General features: G+C 46.6%; 4 protein-coding genes across 6 annotated transcripts in view; 2 read left to right on the forward strand and 2 right to left on the reverse strand.

The window, feature by feature from the left end:
- Nucleotides 1-6,405: 6,405 nt before the first annotated feature.
- On the reverse strand, nt 6,406-8,264 carry LOC127220148 (collagen alpha-1(I) chain-like). Its single transcript, XM_051181881.1, has 2 exons — nt 8,253-8,264; nt 6,406-7,856 (listed from the first exon to the last, which is right to left on the reverse strand). The coding sequence occupies exons 1-2, from the start codon at nt 8,262-8,264 to the stop codon at nt 7,011-7,013; spliced, it is 858 nt and encodes a 285-aa protein (XP_051037838.1). The 3' UTR covers nt 6,406-7,010.
- Nrbp1 (nuclear receptor binding protein 1) lies at nt 7,209-18,041 on the forward strand. Of its 2 annotated transcripts, XM_051181806.1 has the most exons (19): nt 7,209-7,339; nt 9,888-10,120; nt 10,293-10,415; nt 10,583-10,684; nt 11,062-11,151; nt 11,448-11,488; nt 11,842-11,936; nt 12,380-12,403; nt 13,340-13,423; nt 13,684-13,742; nt 13,881-13,979; nt 15,983-16,115; nt 16,328-16,433; nt 16,534-16,584; nt 16,671-16,806; nt 17,014-17,067; nt 17,157-17,220; nt 17,367-17,422; nt 17,499-18,041. In XM_051181806.1, exons 2-19 carry the CDS (start codon nt 9,911-9,913, stop codon nt 17,601-17,603), a joined length of 1,632 nt encoding a protein of 543 aa, XP_051037763.1. In that variant the 5' UTR covers nt 7,209-7,339; nt 9,888-9,910; the 3' UTR covers nt 17,604-18,041. The 2 variants fall into 2 exon arrangements, with proteins under 2 accessions (XP_051037763.1, XP_051037765.1); XM_051181808.1 differs by lacking the exon at nt 12,380-12,403.
- A 168-nt stretch (nt 18,042-18,209) lies between these two features.
- Nucleotides 18,210-19,704, forward strand: Krtcap3 (keratinocyte associated protein 3). Of its 2 annotated transcripts, XM_051181810.1 has the most exons (7): nt 18,210-18,293; nt 18,397-18,581; nt 18,667-18,726; nt 18,843-19,049; nt 19,153-19,287; nt 19,391-19,503; nt 19,603-19,704. In XM_051181810.1, exons 1-6 carry the CDS (start codon nt 18,266-18,268, stop codon nt 19,496-19,498), a joined length of 723 nt encoding a protein of 240 aa, XP_051037767.1. In that variant the 5' UTR covers nt 18,210-18,265; the 3' UTR covers nt 19,499-19,503; nt 19,603-19,704. The 2 variants fall into 2 exon arrangements, with proteins under 2 accessions (XP_051037767.1, XP_051037766.1); XM_051181809.1 differs by having other exon boundaries at nt 19,391-19,704.
- Nucleotides 19,452-21,699, reverse strand: part of Ift172 (intraflagellar transport 172) — a 36,995-nt gene continuing 34,747 nt past the window's right edge. Inside the window, exons 43-49 of the mRNA XM_051181805.1 lie at nt 21,162-21,257; nt 20,963-21,022; nt 20,776-20,874; nt 20,385-20,538; nt 20,121-20,212; nt 19,794-19,931; nt 19,452-19,658 (exon numbers count right to left, since the gene is read on the reverse strand). Coding sequence (XP_051037762.1) covers nt 19,842-19,931; nt 20,121-20,212; nt 20,385-20,538; nt 20,776-20,874; nt 20,963-21,022; nt 21,162-21,257 — 591 coding nt within the window. The 3' untranslated portion in view covers nt 19,452-19,658; nt 19,794-19,841. The remainder of the gene's footprint in view (nt 19,659-19,793; nt 19,932-20,120; nt 20,213-20,384; nt 20,539-20,775; nt 20,875-20,962; nt 21,023-21,161; nt 21,258-21,699) is intronic.

Genomic DNA, 21,699 nt, shown 5'->3' on the forward strand with positions numbered 1-21,699 from the left:
TATGTGACCATAAAAATTTCACAAGGGAATTCCTACAGCTGATAAACACTTTCAGTAAAGTAGCTGGATACAAGATAAACTTAAAAAAAAAATCAGTGGGCTTCATATATGCAAATGACAAATGGACTGAGAATGAAATTAGGGAAACAATACCTTTCACAATAACATCAAATAATGTAAAATATCTTGAAGTAACTCTAATCAATCAAGTGAAAGACTTGATTATTATGAAAACTTAAAGTCTTGAAGAAAGAAACTGAAGAAGATATCAGAAGATGAAAAGATCTCCCCTGCCCATGGATGGTGGATCAAAAAGTAAAGATGGCCATCTTACCAAAAGAAATCTACGGACTCAATGAAATCCCCATCAAAATTCCAGAACGATTCTTTACAGACTTTGACAGGACAATTCTCAACTTCCTATAGAAAAGCAAACCAAAAAAAAAAAAAAAAAAACCAACCAAACAATCCGGTATCTAAAATAATCCTAAATAATAAAGAACTTCAGGAGGTCTCACCATTCCTGATTTCAAGTTGTAGTACAAAAAGCTATAGTAATGAAAACTGCATGGTATTGGCATAAAAAAAAGACACATTGATCAATGGAATTGAACTGAAGACATTGACATAAATCTACTCATATGGATACCTCATTTTTGATTAAAAAGCCAGAAATACATACTGGGAAAAAACAAAACAAAATACATCTTCAACAAATGGTGCTGGTCAAACCAGATGTTGGCTTGTAGAAGAATGCAAACAGATCCACACTTATCACAAAAACTCAAGTCCAAGAGGATCAAACACCTTAACACTTTAGCACAGGCTCTAAGATCAACAATTAACAAATAGGACCTACAGAATGGGAAAAGATTTTTTACCAACTCCACATCTTAGAGGACTAATATCAAAAATATATAAAGAACTCAATAAACTAGAAAATAAAAAACCAATTAATTGAATTTTAAAATGGGGTACAGATCTAAAGAGAGAATTCTCAATAAAACTCAAATGGATGAGAAACACTTTTTAAAAAGTGTGTTCACTGGGCAGTGGTAGCATGTGGGAGGCAGAGGCAGACCGGTCTCTTTGAGTTCGAGGCCACCTGGTCTACAGATTTAGTTCCAGGACAGCCAGGGGTACACTAGCAAACCTTATCTTTAAAAACTAAAACAACAAACAGACAAACAAAATGTTTAACATCTTTAGCCATCAGGGAAATGCAAATCAAAACTACTTTGAGAGTCTATCTTAAACTTTTCAGAATGGCTAACAAATGACAGGCCCAGGATGTGGAGCAAGGGAACACTCCTTCATTGCTGATGGGAGTGCAAACTTATACAGCCACTATGGAAATCAATATGAATATTCCCCAGAAAATCAGGAGTAGATCTGTCTCAGGACCCAGCTATACCATTCTTGGGCATATACCCAAAGGACACTCCATCCTAACACAAGGACACTTGCTCAGCCATATTTATTGTGGCTTTATCATTATAGTCAGAAACTGCAAACAATCTAGAAGTCACTCAACAGAAGAATGGATAAAGAAAATGTGGTACATTTACACAATGGAGTATTTATTGCTCAGCTGTTAAAAAAAATGACATCACAAAATTTGCAGGCAAATGGATGGAACTAGAAAAAAGTCATCCTGAGTGAGCTAACCCAGACCTAGAGAGACAAATATGGTATGTATTCACTTATAAGTGAATATTAGCTTTTAAGTAAATGACAACAAAGCTTCAATCCATAGACCCAGAGAGGTAAAGAGGAGGGGTCTAGGGAGGAATACATGGATCTCCCTGAAAGGGGGAAAACAGAATAGATTTTTATGGGTAGACTGGGAGCTGGTGGGCATGGGAGGTGGATCAGGTTGGGGATAGATGAGGTAGAGGGAGGGAGTGCAGGTGGAGATGGCTGGAACTGAGGGTTTTTCGGGGGCAGTGTGGAAACCTGGTTCAGGGGAAACTGCCTGGACACTATGAAGGTGATACTAATGAGGACTCCTAATAATAAGGGACACAGAGACTCAACTAGCCATCTTTTGTTGACATGCAAGGCTTCCAGTAGCAGGACTGGGTTGCATTCATTTGAGTTTTTGGCCTAGGGGGTCCAATGGAAATCCCCAAACAACCCAGGCTGTTGCTAAGTCAAAGGGTTGGTCTCTGCAAACTGACAGTGGAGCCCCATTATTGAAGACAACACCCACACAACTCATTGCACACAGAGAAGTTGAACAGGTACCTACATGGAACCTTCACCCCTACATTCTAGTCTCTTTAGTGTGGGGAGGTACTCCGTAGAGAATGTGGACATCAACCCAGGTACAAAACCTTTGACCTACAATGTGTCCTGCCTGCAAAATATGCTAGAGCAATGGTGGGAGTGGCCAACCAATGTCTGATTTGACCCAAGCCTATTCCACCAGAAAGAACCCACACCCAACACTGCTTGGGTAACCAAGAACAGAGACTTCCCAAGCATGGTGACACACTCCTTTAAACCCAGAACAGAAAGGCAGAGGCATACTAATCTCTAAGTTCGAGGCCAACCTCATCAACAAAGTGAGTTCCAGAGTTCTAGGACAGCCAGGGGATACACAGAGAAACACTGTCTTGATAAAAAGAAAACAGAGGCCAGGCAGTAGTGGCACTTGCCCTTAATCCCAGCACTTGAGAGCCAGAGGCAGATGAGTTCGAAGCCAGTCAGGATTGTTACACAGAGAAACCCTGTCTCAAAAGCCCAAGATAGATAGATAGATAGATAGATAGATAGATAGATAGATAGATGAAAAAACAAAACAAAGAACCACAGACTAGATAGCTCAGAGTCCTAGAGTAAAACCAAACACTACTGGTCAAAAAAAAAAAAAAAGTATCAGTAAAATTACAATTACTCCTACTCCTAAAGATATTCTTCTATACTCATAGATCCAGCCATCATCAGAGAGACTTCATCTGGGGTCGACATGTAAAAGAAGAAAAAAATTAAAAAAACAAAAACAAACACACACACACACACACACAGAGAGAGAGAGAGAGAGAGAGAGAGAGAGAGAGAGAGAGAGGTTTCATCTGGCAGCAGATGGGTAGCAGAGAGAGTCTAAATGGGAGATCTCCATGAAATCCCTCCCTTTGGAATTCAGGGAATCCTGGGGTGGTTGTAAGAGCCAAAAGGGAAGGAGGACACCAGAACAAGGTCCTCTGAATCAGCTAAGCAGGGTGTGCATGAGCTCACAGAAACTGAAGCAGCAAGAACAGGGCCTGCATGGGTCTGCACCAGGTCCTCTGTGTACATATTAAGGTATTAGCTTAGAGTTTTTATTGGGACTCCTAACTGATAATGAGTGGGTCTCTGACTCATTAATTAGTTAGTTAATTAATTAATCTTTGGTTTTTCAAGACAGGGTATCTATATTGCTTTGGAGCCTGTCCTGGAACTCACTCTGTAGACCAGGCTGGCCTCAAACTCACAGAGATCCACCTGCATCTGCCTCCCGAATGCTGGGATTAAAGGCATGCACCACCAATTCCTGGCTGGGTCTGACTTTTGTGCCTGCTCTTGGGGCTCTTTTCCTATTGTTAGGTTGCTCTGTCCAACTTCAATATGACTGTTTTTGCGTCACATTATGTTTTCTTTTGTCATTTTTGGTTATTTAAAAAATTTTATATATTTTGATCACATTCTTTCCCCTCCCTCAACTCTTCCAAGATCCTCTCTGCCCCCCTACTTCTATTCTTTCTCTCATTCCTTTCCCCCCCCCCCATATACACACTGTAGCATGAAAAATAAATGACCAGAGACAGATATTGGGATTCAAGCTTCAAGCTGACAATCAGAAAAGCAAAGCAGTCAGCCACTAGCTCTTACTTCTCTCTCAGCTCATACCAAAGGGGTGACCCTCAAACCACTTCCAACTTCACTGCTCCTCAGATTCACTCAGACTGCTATGCCCTCCTCAGTGTGGCTAGAGACTTCAATGTCTTCCTATCCCCAAAGTGGCTGGAAAATGAATGCTGAGACCGAGTTTACTGAATACCTTCCCAAGTGCTGGGACTAAAGGCATGTGATATCATGTGCTGAGATCCATGTGTGTGCTGATTCTCTTAGCACTGGATCAATTTTGCATAGTCAGTGTGGCCTTGAACTAACAGAGATCTGTCTACTTCTTAATCTTGAGTACTGGGATTTAAGGTGTGTACCTGGCTTCTATGGTTTGTGGCTGACTTTGCTTTCTGAATCCTCAGCCAAGCTTTAATAAATCATAAATAATATATCAACACACAAACAGTAACGGTGTAAAGTAATAAATGAGCTATATAGTTGATTGTGGTTATCAATACATACATATATCAAAACATCAAGTTGAAGCTGGAGTTGGTTATTAGGCCAGCACTTGGGAGACTGAGGTGTGATAATGGTAAGTTTAAGCCCTGCCGTGGCATGGTGACATCTTTCATCCTAGCTCTTGGGAGGAATAAGCAGGAAGATCACTGAGTGTCCCAGATCAGCCTGGTCTACATAGTGACTACCAGGCAAGTTAAGACTACATGGTGAAACTCTGTCTAAAAAAGAACGAGGAAACAAACTAATGTGTTGTACACATAAAGTTTTGTGCTGGGAATTGAACCCAGGGTCTATTTCTCTGTGTAACAGCTCTGACTGTCCTGGACCTCTCTCTGTAGACCAGGCTGGCCTCAAAGTCACTGAGATCCACCTGCCACTACCTCCCAAGTGCTGGGATTACAGGCATGTGCCACCACTATCTGGCTTTGAACTCAGGGTCTTGAGCATGCTAGGTAAAGCTTTTCTCTCACACAGTAAAGTTTTCATTTGTTAACTAGTTCTTTCTCCACTTCAATTTTTTTCTCCCCTGCAACATTTTTTTTCATGATATGGATCAAACACAGTCTTACACATGTTAGGTATGCATTTTACTAGTGAGCCCCATTCCATTTTATAAATTCAAATATATAAACAGCGTATTACCCAGACATCAGGCACCTTCTTTCTTTCTTTCTCCTTTCCTCCCTTCCTTCCTTTCTTTTTTTTTTTCTATTCTTTTCTTTTTTTGTTTTGTTGTTGTCGAGACAGGGTTTCCTGGGTAGCTTTGGAGCCTGTCCTGACACTCACTCTGTAAACCAGACTGGGCTTGAACTCACAGAGATCCACTTGTCTTTGCCTCCTGAGTGCTGGGATTAAAGGCTTGAGCCACCATGCCTGGGTCAAAAGATTTATTTTTATGTTCATGATTACCTATGTATAGGTGTGTGCACATGCATGCCTGGTACCCATGGAGGCCAAAAAAGGGCACCAGATTTTCTTGACCCGAAGTTACAATTGCCATGTAGGTGCTGGCAACAAAACTAGGGTTATCTGCAAGAGCAGAAAGTGCTGACTGCTGGGCCCATTCTCCACGTCAATTCCTGAGTTTTACAATAAGCATTTATTACTTTTGTAAGCATGATGTATTATTACTTTTGTAAGCAGGAAACATAAATGAAGTGGTAAAAATGTAGGCAGCAGATGACCACTTTAAATATGAATGAGAGAATGATTGAAAATGAGGTTGCCAAAGCCTCCTCTATGCATATTTGAAATAGCTAGTTGAAATGCAAAGGTTGATAGTGCTGACAGAAAGTAACAGGGAACTAAAGTAGCATGAACAGGTATTTAATGAATGTTCGCCACGGTTCAGGAGTTGCAATTGCCTTGGTGCCCACAAGGAGGAAAGGTTAATCTGAAGAGGATGAGCATTCATCTCCGAGACTGAAACAAACTTCCAAATGTGTAATCTACACTTTAGGTACATGCGACTCTTAATCCAAATGGCTTGCTAAGACACATCAGAATTCTATTTGTTTTATTTTGAGAGAGTCTCACTATTGCTCTGACTGACCTTGAATTTATAACATTAGCCTACTGAATGATGGGATTAGAGGTATGCACCACTATGCTGGATGAAAAAAAAATTATTTTTGATTCGGGGTCTCACTGTGTGGCCCTGTTTGGCCTCAGACTCAGAGATCTACCTGACAGGCCCGTTGAAACTTTGGGTGTTTTGATTTTAGTTCGATTTTGTTTTTGTTTGTTTTTTTCGAGACAGGGTTTCTCCTTGTAGCTCTAGATGTTTTGGAGGACCACACCAACGCCCAGAGAAAATTTAAGAGTTTTGTTTCAGTCAGGATTTCTCTGTGTAACAGCTCTGGATGTCCTAGCACTCACTCTGTAGATCAGGCTAGCCTTGAACCCACAGAGATCCACCTACCTCTGCCTCCCAGGTGCAGGGATCAAAAGCGTGCACCACCACCGCCTGGATTAAATTTAGTTTGTAAAACCATTCTTTTAAAGTGAAGAGACGAGAAAATGAGTTTCTACAGGATTTCTTTCTGAACCCGTGAGTAGGATTAATTAGTCCGTTTAAGGCCGGTGAAATTGGTGGTTATGACATTCTCAGATCAGATTCATCCTTCTCCCCTGATAATAGATGTATAAAGGCAAAATGAATTTCCGTTCCTTAGATTTAGTCTTCCAAGATAAATGGCTTACCCAGAGTCTGTTGTAGTTTCTTTACACTAACTCGCAGCCAATCTAAGTTCTTTCCAAACACCTCTTTAAGGACAGTTTTGATGAATCTTCTCACTTGGGATTCTTAATTGGGTTTACATCAACTTAAATATGGGTAACTTTTTTTGTTGTTTCGTCTTCACAATCGTCAACTATCACTGGATAATTTCAGTTCGTCTTTATGAGGTTCAAATTAGGTGTATTTGGGTAAATAGTGTTACACAAATCTGCAACTACTAATTCTCATATTAAGCAACAGCAACAAAAAGCTTTCTGAAAAACTGGTGCCCAGAGCACTGTCTCCTTCCCAAATGGGAAATGTGGGTGTGCTGTCTCTTGGGTTGAGGCTGAGCCTCTCGTTCCTTTTGTCTTTTCGGAGGATTAGGACTGTCATGGCGCTTTGGAGAAGAGGGAGAAGGCCTTACTTTCGTCCGGCAGAATTACTTGGGGCACCTCGACTGGGAGGAGGGTGGACAACGAGACGAAGAAGACAACGCTGGCAAGCTGTCCGCCGGAGCCCCGCCAGGGGAGGAGACCCGGCAGGAGGCTGCCCTGAGAGCGCCCGTCTGCGGGAACCGCCCCCCGCCGCCCTGTCCAATGGAAACCTGGCGGCGCTGCGGCACCGCCCATCTGTTGGTCCGGACGCCGCGAGGGCGGGGCCCGCAGTTCGGTTGCGCTGCGGAGCGCAGCTGTGAGGGAGTCGCTGCGATCCGAGGCCCCGGAACCCGAGCTGGAGCTGAAGCACAGGCTGCGGGCGCGGAGTCGGGAGGTGAGCGCCGGAGAAGGAGGCCTTGGAGGGAGGGGCTCGCGGAAGGACGGCAGGATCGCCCCGAGCGGCTGGCGGCCGCGGCCGGCGGGTGCTGTCGGGCGGCCCTGCTACCTCGGGAGTCAGGCCCGACCCGGCCCGGCCCATCGCAGCTGAGGGGCCACCTTGGCCCCAGGGCGCCGCCCGCCCTCCTGGTGTCTTCGGCGTGGCCGCGGCGGCCCGGAATTCTGCGGGCGCGGGTCGGGGGCCCCCGGCGTTCTCTTGGAACTCTGGCCGCGAGAGGCGGGGCAGGCGGCGCGGGCGGGGGCGGGGCGGGGGCCCGGGCCGGAGGGCCTGCGGAAGGAAGCGCGGCGTCCCGGCCCGGCCTGCTCGCGGGGCGGCGCGCCGAGCGCGGGGGCGTGGTCTGCGGCCTGACGGCGCGGCAGGGCCGGCCTTTGATGAGGTGGCTGTGGTGCTCAGACGCCGGTCTGATGGGACACTGTGACCGCCGCCGCTTCCTTCCCGATTCTGGCCTGGCGACCTGTTGGAGTGTGGAGATGCTGAAGACCTCGTTCCCCCGATCTTGCTTCCTGTCTGTGCAGTTTTGCCGACCCGAGAGGCTTTTTGGGTTTCCTCAGAGCGTCCTGTGGCTGCGACCTCGGGGGTCCGGGGGGGGGGGAGTGACGCGCACTGGGCTCTCAACTAATAATGGAAGCCGGGAGAACAACTTTGCAAGATGACAGACAATGCCCTGCAGTGAATGTACTGTGCGCCCTCAGGGTAGCTAGAGGCTTTGAGGAGTTGGCCCTTACCCATGTAAATGTGTGATCCCTGTTTAACCTGCCAGCAGCCCTGAGGCAGAACCCCAAGTGTTGCAGAAGTTTCTGCTTCCATAGTGGGAGTGTTTGGAGATCTTTAGACACTGCTCTCATTTTACCTCCTGGGACATGTCCAGGGAGGGAAGACACAAAGTGTGTACCTTCCGGTTCTGATGACTGTCTTCTCTTCGAGTTGACCTAACTGTGAAGCGGCTGCTGTCTGTGTCCTTGGACCAGTAGTTTCAGATTCCATAGGCTGCAGCTTACTCTATTGACATTCTATCTTTAGTTGTAATCTCGCTAGGAATTTAATTTAGCAGTTCAGATTTTAGGCACATCGAGTGAATGTAACTGCTCTAGGAACTATTTGAAACAGACTACTGTTTTCTCAGCCGAACTCATCTTTTCTGTTAGATTACTAAGACAAGCACATAGCTTACTTGACAGACTGAGGAGAATTTCTAGGGTAGGCAAGGGCTTTTCTTAGAAAATGAAATCGGGGAAATATCCTACTAGATATTTTTCCTGTGTTCTTTGAGTTTACTAGAGCGTTGTTTAAACAGTATAGATTGGGGAGAAATGAGCAGAAAGAAGCATCAGAGAGAAGTGTATGGTCGGATTGGTATTGATTGCAGGTTTCTGGTATTCTGAGCTGACTTTGGAGTGCAAGTTTACTTTCATGGTATCACCTTCTTACTAGACAGTATACCCTTGAGCTTAAGCACACACAGGTTATAGTTCCTTTACAGCTTTTGTTTGATTGGTTGTCTTTTTTTTTTTTTTCGTGGGTTAATGAAAAATTTAGGTTTTTCATCAAGCAACTCTACCCCTGTAGAAATGTTATGGTTTAACACTTTTCCTATGACAGCTATAGCTTGAATTATTTGTACCTGAAGGAATAACCATTATTAGATGCTTTAGAGAGTGGAAAAGTCAGAGCCATTGATCAGTGTGAATACAAGGGAAGCTGGAGACTTAAGGTCTTTGATTTTTTTTTTCCAATTTGTGCTAATTAAGTGCAGGCATTTCATTTATTTTAATTCACTGATGTATCTCAAGCACCCACCCAGTGTGTGACCTACAATAACCTACAAATGTTAACTAAACATTCCAGTGAGTAAATGAAAAAAAAATGCTGTTAAGTAATACCCATTTGCCACAGTCACCTCACAGGAAGGTGAGGCCATTAGGGATGGAAGTTACTCCTGCCAGTCACCTCGCACAAAGGCAGCTTCAATCTGTGGAAGGATGGGTAATATTACTGTTGGTCCTAGAAGGATAAATCAATTGGTCATCTCAGCTAGTGGGCTAAGGGTGGTGTAGGCCTGTCCACAGGGCGGCTCGGTAAAGCCGTTTAGAGTCATCTGCTCTGAGTCGTCTATACCCTAGTTTTTGAGCACCCTGAGAACTGAATGAAGCACATAGAGAGTCGATGGGAACTAGAGTCATTGCATCACTATTTGCAGAAGGAATGGGGAACCACATCTTATTGTGTATTTGGGTTTGACCAAAATGGGGTATATTGTCATTAGCCTTGTGTTTGGTACTTCTGGGTGGTCTTCTGCTAAGGTAACTCCTCCAGAATCAGGAGATTCAGTCACACTTCAGTATTTAGGTAGGAGTAATTCTGATTTTACATTTAAAGGAAACAAGGGAGATTATTTTTGAATCTGAAGATGAAGTTAATTAAGACTATTTCATTTTAAAGATCTGTTTTTGACCTGTCTTCTCCTGTCTTTGTCTAACCAATGCAGGCTGAGTGTTCGTTCATTCCAGCATGTCGGAAGGGGAATCCCAAACAGTAGTCAGCAGTGGCTCAGACCCAAAGGTAGAATCCTCCTCTTCAGCTCCTGGCCTGACTTCAGTGTCACCTCCTGTGACCTCTACAACTTCAGCTGCTTCCCCTGAGGAGGAAGAAGAAAGTGAAGATGAGTCTGAGATCTTGGAAGAGTCACCCTGTGGGCGCTGGCAGAAGAGAAGAGAAGAGGTAAGGCGATGGTGATGGTGTTCTTGGGAGAGTATGTTGTAAACAGTAAGAACTAGAGTAGCTGTCCAAAGGAGCAGACCAGACTTGAGTAGGGCGGAGTTGGAAGATGACTGTGGAATACTAGAATGGCGAGTTGGTGAAGTGACTTAATTCCACTTGAATTGCTTCTCAGGTGAATCAGCGTAATGTACCAGGTATTGACAGTGCATACCTGGCCATGGATACAGAGGAAGGTGTGGAGGTTGTGTGGAATGAGGTACAGTTCTCTGAACGCAAGAACTACAAACTGCAGGAGGTAGGTAATGAGGCCTGGGGGCATTGGAACCAGTATTTAAACAGCTATTGTTGTTGGCAAAGTGACTGTGAGGAGAGCCTTCGTGGTTAGATCATGTGTGGGGAGGGGTATGGCTTTTATATACTACAGTGATTTGTGAACTGTTATCTCTGTCTCTCTTGCCCCAGGAAAAGGTCCGTGCAGTGTTTGATAATCTGATTCAGTTGGAACATCTTAACATCGTTAAATTTCACAAGTATTGGGCTGATGTTAAAGAGAATAAGGCCAGGGTAAGATTTTTGCCTAGTATTTTCTGAACTCCTTTCCAGAAAGCAGCTGCATTTACTGTCCATTTTACATTCAGAGGTTGAAATGAGGTAATTTTGAGACAAGAACTGAAATACACAGTTGTGGTAAGGAGAAGAGAGCTTCATCTGCTATCTATAGCATTTTCCAGCTAAAGATGGGGAGACATAAGTGAACTGAACATTTGCTTGCTTCTGTATTTTCAATGTGCTGTTAAGCCTAAGGAGGAGATACTAAAGAAAAGGAAAGTTGAACAAACACAGTTGAACAAGCACAGTTTACTATGTATCTGGTGTAAATGTCACCAAGTGAGAGATAATGTCTAGATTGAAGCCTTAATAGGAAGTACTTCACTTCCTAGGTGATTTTCATCACAGAATACATGTCATCTGGAAGCCTTAAGCAGTTTCTGAAGAAGACCAAAAAGAACCACAAGACTATGAATGAAAAGGTATGGAGAGAGGCTGGACATAGTTTTAGGCTAGTGTAGGGATTTTAAAAAGGTGGGGTAATTATGAAGCCAGTTAGGGAGGGATGGCAAAGGTTAGTGGAAAGACTGAAACAGGAAAGTATTACTAGGTGTGGTGGCACATGCCTTTAGTTCGGGAGGCCAGTATAATCTATATAGTTTCAGGACAACTAGGGTGGTATAGTGAGACCCTGGAGAAGGAGGGTGGTGGAGAGGGGAGAAAGAAGGGGGAGACAGAGAGAGTATTACTGCTGATCTTAGACCAAACTCTTTTCTAGGCTTGGAAACGCTGGTGCACACAGATCCTATCTGCCCTAAGGTAAGTAATATCTGGTTAGTTTTTCCCCAGTCTCCTGATTTAAGGAAATATCCTCAAACAGACTGCAAGGCACTACTCTTGCTTTTCTAGTCTGCCTCTCCCCAGTTTCTTTGAGTCATGTGCTGACAAGATTAGCCCCACTTATGGGGTCCTCCTAATGTTCTAACCACTAGAGTGACCCCCCCTCATTCTCCTTGTGCTTATCCTATTTAAGTTACCTGGCACAATAGATTCAGAATACAGGGATTATCATTATGACCAGGACGAGACCTGGCCCTTGCTCCTCTTAACCCTTGGGTTCCCCCTGCCCTTAATTTCCTAGTGGCCCCTCTAACAGCCCAGTGCCCCCACAGCTACCTGCACTCCTGTGACCCTCCCATCATCCATGGGAACCTGACCTGTGACACCATCTTCATCCAGCACAACGGACTCATCAAGATTGGCTCTGGTGAGGGGAGGGAGAGATTCTGGGCAGGGGAGCCTCGGGAATTTGGGAGCCATGGGGGTAAGGTCAAAGACATGAGGAGAACAGTGAATTTTGAGGTGTGGGCTGGTGATAAGAGATAGGCTTTTAGTAGAGGTAATTTATAGGGAGAGACCAATTAGTGAAATGGAGAAGAACTTGGACTAATACAGAGAAATTGAAAGGAGGCTGGGAAAGGACAAGATGGAGATGAGGTGTGACTTGTGCCATTTGGGCCAAACCCTACCAAAGAGGTTCCAGACTGCCTGCTGTGAGTGCTTTCATTTGCTGTGTATTTGTGTGCAGTGACATTTCTGTGTGCTGTGTCTGTGTGTTGTTACCATTTGTCTGGGGCTTGGCTGCTCCATCGCTCACAACTTTTCTCTGTTTTCCTCCCTCCCGCTTACGGGCTGCTCTGTTCCCAACAGTCTTTCATAGGATTTTTGCTAATGGTGAGAGCTCCCTCTGCCCCACTTGGGGCTCTGTTTTGTGCTCCCTTTGCTCCTTCTGCGGCTGCCCAGTGCATGCAGTCGTGGGAGCAAGGCCTGTTCCCTGCTTCCTGTGCCTAGTTATGCCTGCTTAAGCTTTTGCCCTGCCAGCCCTCCACCTGCTTGCCCCTTTGTAACCTGCTTGTTTCCTGTGGATTCTGCCTGGCTGGCTGGACACTTCCTCTTAGTCATATTCCCCTTCATCATCCAGCTGGCTCCCTAAATCATACTGTGCTCCTAGGTTCTCTGTGACTTGTAGTCATTGTTACGATCACAGTGAGTCCAGCTTGGGCCTGGCCCTGGTTCCTCGTTCAGTCCTGTGGTAGGTGATGTTGAGGAATCAGGTTTTAGACAAGAGCTGAAAGTTTTGGTGGATTAAAAGTTAAACTGATTTCAGGATATTGGTTTACTTCTGAATTACAGTAGTTCCTCGGTTGTATTTTAAAGCTGCTTTGCCTTTCTTACCCAGGTTTATAAGGTCTCCAGTTGTCCCATAGTAGGAAGGGCTGCCTGTGTTTTTATGTTAATTGCAGGGCAGATGAATCAAAGAAAACCTAGCATTTTCATGGCCTATGGATTTGATAGATCTGGGACATTGGAAAGATGAGCAGATCACAAATGAAAGGTTTTCTTTTGACTGTATTATTTGATGAGTCTAAAGCCTCGGTGTCTGTCTGTACATTGTGTAGAGTTTGTCATTCCTGAGTTAGGGACCTTCGGCTACAGAACGGGAAGATAGGTGGTGTTCATATGTAGTCTCTAGCTCAGGACTGGGAGAGTAATAGGCTTGTGTCCATCGAGTATTAGAAAGGACACTTGAGGAAAAACATGGCTTTTGGAGCCTCTCAAGAGTCAGATCATGCTTTGGTGGTGGTCAGACTGGGTGTCTCCTACTCCTAGTGGCTCCTGACACTATCAACAACCATGTGAAGACTTGCCGGGAAGAGCAGAAGAACCTGCACTTCTTTGCACCAGAGTATGGAGGTGAGTAGTAGCCTTGCTCTTCTGCCCATTCTCAGATCCTGCTTAAAAAAAATTAAGGTCCCTCAGACAGATTGTGCCCCTCTACCTACTCCCTCCCTGATAGAGCCACCCCAGATCTTGGTTTTATACTTTATGACCTGAGATACAGGGATAATATAACAAAAACTTCATCTTTCTATACTTGTATACATTTTAAAAGTATACATTCACTTGTTACCCCTAATCAATTGTTTCTTACTAAGACATCTGTTTTTTTCTAGAAGTCACTAATGTGACAACAGCAGTGGACATCTACTCCTTTGGCATGTGTGCTCTGGAGGTGAGGACACCAGAGGGAAGAGAGAAGAGAAAACATGAAATTGGAACACAGAAAGGGAACACTTGCTGGAGAGACTGTGGGAGCACTGGGTTTGTCTCTGAGATTTCACTTTTCCCTCTGGGTTCCTCCTCATTGCAGATGGCAGTGTTAGAGATTCAAGGCAATGGAGAGTCCTCTTATGTACCACAGGAAGCCATCAGCAGTGCCATCCAGCTACTAGAAGACTCACTACAGAGAGTAAGATTTGTGGGATCAATGTCCATCCTTAACTGGTTTTCAAATATTTCAGGTTTATTGTACCTCTTGTGAATATGTTCTAAGAGAAAAAGAATACAATCAAAATAGAAAAGACTAAACTTTACAATTTTCCTGTAAAGGGGTTCAGATAGGTAATGTTGAGGTTAATAATTGTTTCGTAGTTAAGTATGTCTATGTAGAGGTGAGCTGATTTGATGGTTACCTCAACCAATTGCTACACACTTTTTTTTTTTTGCCTTTTTATCTTTTGTTTTATTATCCATAGAACTTAAGTCTTACGATAGTTTTTTTTTTTTTAATTTAAATTTGAAACAAGGTTGTTTTATATGTCAAATCCCAGTTCCCTCACCCTTCCATCCTCCCCTATCACCCCCACCAAACCCCAGCCCATCCCCTGTCTGCACTCCAGGGAGGGTGAGGCCTTCCATGGGGAGTCTTCAAAGTCTGTCATGTCATTTGGGGCATGCTACACACTCTTACACAATAATCTTGGCATTCTAAAGTAAATTTAAATATCAGATCAGTCACTTTGGATTTTATATTAATGAGCTAAGATGTAAAGGATGAAGAAATTACAAATCAACAGGTAGATTCACTATAGTGAGACAGGACAGTCTGAACAAGAACAGTTAACTCTGGCCAGGCATGGAGGCAGACACTTACAATCATGGCACTTGGGAGGTGAAAGTAGAATCGGGAGTTCAAAGTCATTCTCTTCTACATAGAGTGTTCAAAGCCAGCCTGGGCTACATTAGACCCTGTCTGAAAAACAAAACAGCCAGCTGGGCAGTGGTGGTTCACTTCCCAGTACTTAGGAAGCAGGTAGATCTCTGTGAGTTCGAGTCCAGCCTGGGAACAGTTCCAGGACAACCAGAACTACCCACAAAGAAACCCTGTCTCAAAAACAAAACAAAAAACAAAAACAAACCCAAAACCAAGTAAATAAACAAACCCCACCACCACCAACAGAAAACCCCACTACAACAAGGAAGGAACAGATAACAGTTAACTAGAGACAATAATGGGGAGCAAGAAAGAAGTAGAGGTCTAATGAAGAGTCAATAGAGTGTAATCAGGTTCTAGTTCACATTAGGATGGGACAGTTAGGTGAAAGATCAGGTGTGTGACTCTTAGCTTTTAAAACTGAAAGAAAGCATGTTGCCATGGGGTTTGATCAAATGCAAAAAAGGTGAAATGGTTAGAGAAATAGAGTGAACTCAGGAAGTTGTAATAGTAGTCTTGAGAAACAAACAAAAAATAATGGTATTACTGACTTTAATAGTTTGCTAAGTTTGGGAAGGGAGAAAAACTAAATTTGGCAAGATGCAAGAAAAGTTGGCCATAAATGAGCTAATGAACAAACAAAAATACTAAGCCTCAACATTAAAGAAAAGTATTGTGGCTAGAGAGTAGAAAAGTAATAACCAGGGCCTGGAGAGATGTCTCAGAGGTTAAGAGCACTGATTGCTCTTCCAGAGGTCCTCAGTTCAATTCCCAGCAACCACATGATGGCTCATAACAATGCACTGTGAGATCTGGTGCCCTCTTCTGCCCTTCATGTGTACATGCAGATAGAACCCTGTATATATAACATGCAAATAAATCTTAAAAAAAAAAAGTAATAACCAAAGCCAGGCATGGTGGCTCGTGTTTGTAATCTTAAATACTTTAGAGTCCAAGGCAGGAGGATTATGAGTTCAAGGCCAACCTGGGCTTTATAGTGAGTTCGTTCTGTCTGGGTCAGCTTAAGCCATCTCTAATGGCATCTCAGAAAAACAAAAAGTCTAAACAGAAAAACCAGAAAGACAGTGAATGATAATTTTGTACATTGCCATATATATATAAAGCCCTTTCAGGAGATACATTAGTTTCTCCAACAAATGATGACTTCCAAGCATGACACATTTTCTAAGTCTAATGAAGTTACATGATGTGAGAGGCTTGCGTGATGCCTGCTCCAGTTTCCTGTTCTCTTCTTATAGGAGTTTATTCAAAAGTGCCTGCAGTCTGAGCCTGCTCGAAGACCAACAGCCAGAGAACTTCTGTTCCACCCAGCACTGTTTGAAGTGCCCTCACTCAAACTTCTCGCTGCTCACTGTATTGTGGGACACCAACGTGAGTCCTCTGGACCCTACTAGAAACTGGGACTGGGACTGAATCCATGCTAAACAAAGATTACTAGGACTTTCTTCCAACTTGGGACTTCCATAACTGACATGGCATTTTTATTCTCTCTTACCAAAGGGATTCTTTACCCGTGTGCCTTCAAGGCTCATGTGAACCAGTTTTGTCTTTATATTAATGTTCCACCCCATTATACCCACCAGACATGATCCCAGAGAACGCTCTGGAGGAGATCACCAAAAACATGGATACCAGTGCTGTCCTAGCTGAGATCCCTGCAGGGCCAGGACGAGACCCAGTTCAGACTTTGTGAGTAAGCAGCTGGGAGGGTGTGAAGTGGACAGATTGTCACTACCACACTGAGTCTCTGCAGAAGGCTCACTCTCATGCTGCTTCCTCCTCCTCCCAGGTACTCTCAGTCACCAGCCCTGGAATTAGACAAATTCCTTGAAGATGTCAGGTGAGAGAAGGTGGGCTTCTGTGGAAGCAGGGGCAGGTGTCTGAGGGTTTCACAGAGGCAGCGTGACGTATGTCATCTCCCACCAGGAATGGGATCTACCCTCTGACCGCCTTTGGGCTACCTCGGCCTCAGCAGCCACAGCAGGAGGAGGTGACATCACCTGTTGTGCCCCCCTCTGTCAAGACTCCAACTCCTGAGCCAGCTGAAGTGGAGACACGAAAGGTGGGACCTGTGTGGGAATGAGTGTGTGTTGGCCATGTGGGCAGAGACACCTTAGCTGAGGCACTGTCCTGTTTGGAGTGAATTGATGCCCACTGGCTACCATGTCGTTCTGTGGGCGAGAAGGGCTCCAGGTGTTGGTGTCTTACTGACTGGTCTCTAGTGGCCTTCTACTTCCGGTCTCTAGTGGCCTTCCTCTTCCTGTTCCAGGTGGTGCTCATGCAGTGCAACATCGAGTCAGTGGAGGAGGGGGTCAAACACCATGTAAGCGCTGGGCTGCGAGGGGCTGCGAGGAGAGAGGTGTAGTGACATCATAAGAGAGAAGCCTCATTCTCTGATTGTTTTTTCTCTAGCTAACACTTCTGCTGAAGCTGGAGGACAAACTGAACCGGCACCTGAGCTGTGATCTGATGCCAAGTAAGGGTGGCCTTGTCCTGAGGGGACATGTCAGGGAGAGGGGCAGTGATGCACAGAGCATGACGAGCTAGCTTCTGAAGCTGGGTGATCTGAGGGTGGGCTCCCGGCCTCCCATACTGTACTCATTCTGCCCTCCCCTCTGTCAGATGAGAACATCCCCGACTTGGCAGCTGAGCTGGTGCAGCTGGGTTTCATTAGTGAGGTGAGGTTCCTGCCTTGTGTACCCTGGCTGCCTCCCTGCCGGCTCTCAGCCCTGTCTCACTGAGCTTCTTCCTCAGGCTGATCAGAGCCGCCTGACTTCTCTGCTCGAGGAGACCCTCAACAAGTTCAATTTTGCCAGGAACAGCACCCTCAACTCAGCCGCTGTCACCGTCTCCTCATAGAGCTCACTTGAGCCAGGCCCTATCTGAATGTGGCTGTCCCTGGACATGCTGCAGTCCTCCTGTCCCTTCTCCCCAGTCAGTATTACCCTGTGAAACCCCTTCTCCCCTTATTATTCAGGAGGGCTTTAGGGGCTCCCTGGTTGAGCATCATCCTGCCCCTCCTCCCCTCGTCCTCCCTCTGCACTTTGTTTACTTGTTTTGCACAGACGTGGGCCTGGGCCTTCTCAGCAGCCACCTTCTAGCTGGGGCTAGTAGCTGACCTGCTGGCTCCTGCCCTGCCTGTGTGGACAGGAGGCCCACGGGCTCTGGGGGGAGCTGAGTTCTACAATCCCGCTGGGGCGGATGGGCGGGAGAGAAAGGTGGTGCTGCAGGGGTGGCCCCGGGGGCCATTCGAATCGCCTCAGTTGCTGCTGTAATAAAGTCTACTTTTTGCTAAAAGCGTCGCTTGGTGTCTTGCGGCTCTTGGGGTGGCACAGCCGCCCAGGTGGGGGCGGGGCGGGGCGGCCCCGTGGAGGCTGGGCCTCAGGTCGGGGGCGGGGCGGGCCCAGGTGGAGCTGCCCAGCGGCGGCGCGGAAGCTGGGTTTCAGGTCGCGGGCGGCCGGGTGAGGCCAGGCCCAGGTAGGGCGGACGGGTGGTGGCGGGGGCAGGCAGAGAGGCCCACGATGAGGTGCTGCCGCCTCTGCGTGTTCGGTAAGTTGCACGACTTTCTTCACCTCCTCGGCGTCTCACGCGCCGCGGCTGGCCCTGTGGCCCCGCCCTGCACGGCTAATCCGCCCCTACCCCTACTTTTCAGACGCCGCTCGAGGGCCCAGGCGGCTGATGCGCGTGGGTCTCGCGCTGATCCTGGTGGGCCACGTGAACCTTCTGGTGGGAGCTGTGCTGCACGGTACTGTCCTGAGGCACGTGGCCAACCCCCGTGGCGCGGTCACGCCGGAATACACCACGGCCAATGTCATCTCCGTGGGCTCGGGGCTCCTGGTGAGCGTGGAGGGCGGCGGATGGACGGGCAGGCACAGTGGGCTGGAGGCAGAGACAGTGAGCCATAGGCTTGTTGCTTCCGCAGAGCGTTTCCGTGGGACTTGTGGCCCTCTTGGCATCCAGGAACCTTCTTCGCCCACGACTGGTGAGAGGGGTGGAGGTGTCTCAGCTCTGACCTCCAATGGGCAGGCGCCTCAAATAGAAACTCAAGTCACGGGGAAATGTAACCAGGCTGCTCACCCAGGTCTTCTACCCCACTAGCACTGGGCCCTGCTGACACTGGCCTTAGTGAACCTGCTTTTGTCTGCTGCCTGCGCCATGGGCCTCCTCCTTGCTGTATCGCTCACTATTGCCAATGGTGGCCGCCGCCTTATTGCCGACTGCCATCCAGGACTGCTGGATCCTTCCATACCATTGGACCAGGGGCCTGGACACACGGACTGCCCCTTTGATCCCACAAGAATTTATGTGAGCTTATTCTTGCTGTTCACAGCGTTGGTCCTAACCTTTGCCCTGTGTGCTGCTCCTGACCCATTCCTAGGCCTAGTCCTTTGTTACTTTTTGGTTTTAGGATACCGCCTTGGCTCTCTGGATTCCCTCTTTGTTCATGTCTGCAGCCGAGGCTACTCTTTCTGGTTACTGCTGTGTGGCTGCACTCACCCTACGGGGAATTGGGCCCTGCAGGAAGGAAGGGTTGCAGGGACAGGTAAGGAGGAGGAACAGGAAGGATTCATTCCATACCCAGGTTATGGTGGAAGGAGCTGGTGTATCATTTAAGTCCCTGTTACTGAACCCACCCTCTCCTGCAGCTGGAGGAACTGACAGAGCTTGAACCTCCTGAGTGTAAAAGGCAGGAAAATGTGCAGCTACTCCGTTATCATCAGGATTTCCAGACTTCACAGAGAACCTGGGTTTAGGACAGGTGAAAGGCCCTCGGAAGGGATGCATTCTTGGGACTGGGCCAGTCTTTTGCTGTATTGCTTGCTCTCTGATGCAGGTTGGCTCTTTCTTTATTGGGCAGGTGATCTTCTGAGGTGCAGTCCACAGGTGTTTTCTACTACACAAGGGGCCCTGGCCCTAGGGTGATGAAATAATTGTAATAAAAGCATTTGTTTTTGTCTTCTGCCTGATTGCAGTTACTTTTAGAGTAGAGGGCACTGTGCTGTGGTGGACAGATGCTGATCAAAGAATGCAGCAGTCTCAACTACTTACAGAGCTTTAATGAGGGACAGAGAGCGCTAAATGTCTCAGCTGCGCCAGTCACTGAAAAGAGAAGCCAGTGCTGGGGAGCCCGCCACACCACTGACTGATGAATTTGAGCACGTCCTGGCACACTGGGCTATGGGAGGTCTGTGGGCAAAGGCGGAGAAAATGAGAGAACTCTTAGAGCCAGTTTAGGGGCCACTAGCTGATGTCATGAGGAGCAGGCTCAGGGTCTGTACTTGCCTAGATAACCCTCCTTGTGGTAAATCCCTCCCCCTCCCCCCAACTCCTAGCTGTCTCTTTGCCCTTGTACTTAGGACGGACTCCCTCTCTAACCTTGATGGCCATAAGAAATTTGTTCCAGTTGTCTTTGTTAGCAGCCTTCCCTGGCCGCTTAAATTCAATTTTGTTCCTCAGAATGGGGTAACCTGTGGAGGAAGATAAACAGAGGATGGAGTTTGCAAGAGAAAGGAAATGATGAACAGCGGCCTGGGGGTACGGTGGAGTGGGTAGTTTTGTCACTGAGATGAATTTCTGATGCCCCTGCTGTTTTTCTCCCTTCTATTTGCCATGGGATTGGGATGATGTGGGCTCCTATACCTGTGATGAGGCAGGGCAGTGCCCGGACCCCAGTGCTTGCTGCTACTAGGGAAGCCTCATAGACGCCACGCTCATCCCGGGGCAGAACCTGCTCCAGCCTCTGGTCCATGGAGACCGTGAGCACCCAGTCTCGAACCTCTTCTCTCTGGGCCTCCTGGAAAAGAGGTAGCACTAGCTTCACATGTGGCTGGGGGCTTGGGGGTGAGGACAGGGCCTTCCTGAGCCCTCAGCCCATACATTGGCACTTAGCTATAAATAGTCTACCTTGGATTTGAAGGACCTAGTCTCTGCCTCTATTTTCCCTGAGTAATAGTGAGGTCTGATGTCACTGAACAATAGCAACCCAAAGCCATCGTCCCTTCTCAGTGCCAACCCACTGGTGACACCTTACCGGTACGTGCTGCTTGGCCGGGAGTGGCACCTCAAAGGGAATGTCTGTGTCCTGGAAATCTGAGTGGTCAAGGGCATCCAGAGTCCCTTCTTCAATTGCCTGTGGCAGAGCAGTCAACCATGAGATAGGCACAGCTGGTGACAGGCAAAGCCTCCCAATCTCTATCTAGCATGGCTTCCCTACTTACATCAGTCAGATCCAAAAATCGGTTGAGGAAAATGAAAGCCATATTTTCCCAGCCAACTTCCTGTAACAAAAAAGTTGCAAATGGGAGAGCGCCCCAGGAAGAGGCGGACTGTGTCCTCCTCAGCATCAGCCCTGCACCCAGCTTTGCTCACTGCAGAGCTCCTTGTTCTGCAGCCCCACCTTTCCCTGACCCAGCTCACCTTTGCAGCAGTGCCTGCTTCATAAAAGGCCTTGTCTGCAGGTAATAACTGGGTGTGGCGCAGGAGTGAAATAGAAAGCCTGGCAGCTACGGTTTCCTGTGGATTAAAGGCCCTATCACCATTGGTACCAGACTAATGAGCCTGTAGCTAAGGCAGCCACAGAACTAGAACACCAGCAAGCAGTTCTGAACCACTCTAGAGCTCAGGCTATTCCGGTCTTAGTTCTTTTCATCAGCATAGCATGACCAGCTCTTTCTGCTTCTAGAATTTGATCAAGTACATGAAATGTATGCACATTTATAACCAAATAAGTTAAGTGTGTGTTCTTCTAGGAGGTACGTAAAAACTAATGTGACATTTCAATGTTTCAATATAACGAGGCTGGTAGAGCTGTGGGCACAGAGCCCTGTGGTCAGAACAGTATGGGAAGACACTTCATCTCAGCAAGTGTTAAAAGACTGATTAACAGAAGAGAAGCACAAAGGGAAACATGGTAGACAGAGTCTAAGCTCGAAGATCCAGAACTTGGATTTGTGTG

This window comes from Phodopus roborovskii, unplaced genomic scaffold, assembly GCF_943737965.1.
Source record: "Phodopus roborovskii unplaced genomic scaffold, PHOROB, whole genome shotgun sequence".
Taxonomy (NCBI): Eukaryota; Metazoa; Chordata; class Mammalia; order Rodentia; family Cricetidae; genus Phodopus; species Phodopus roborovskii.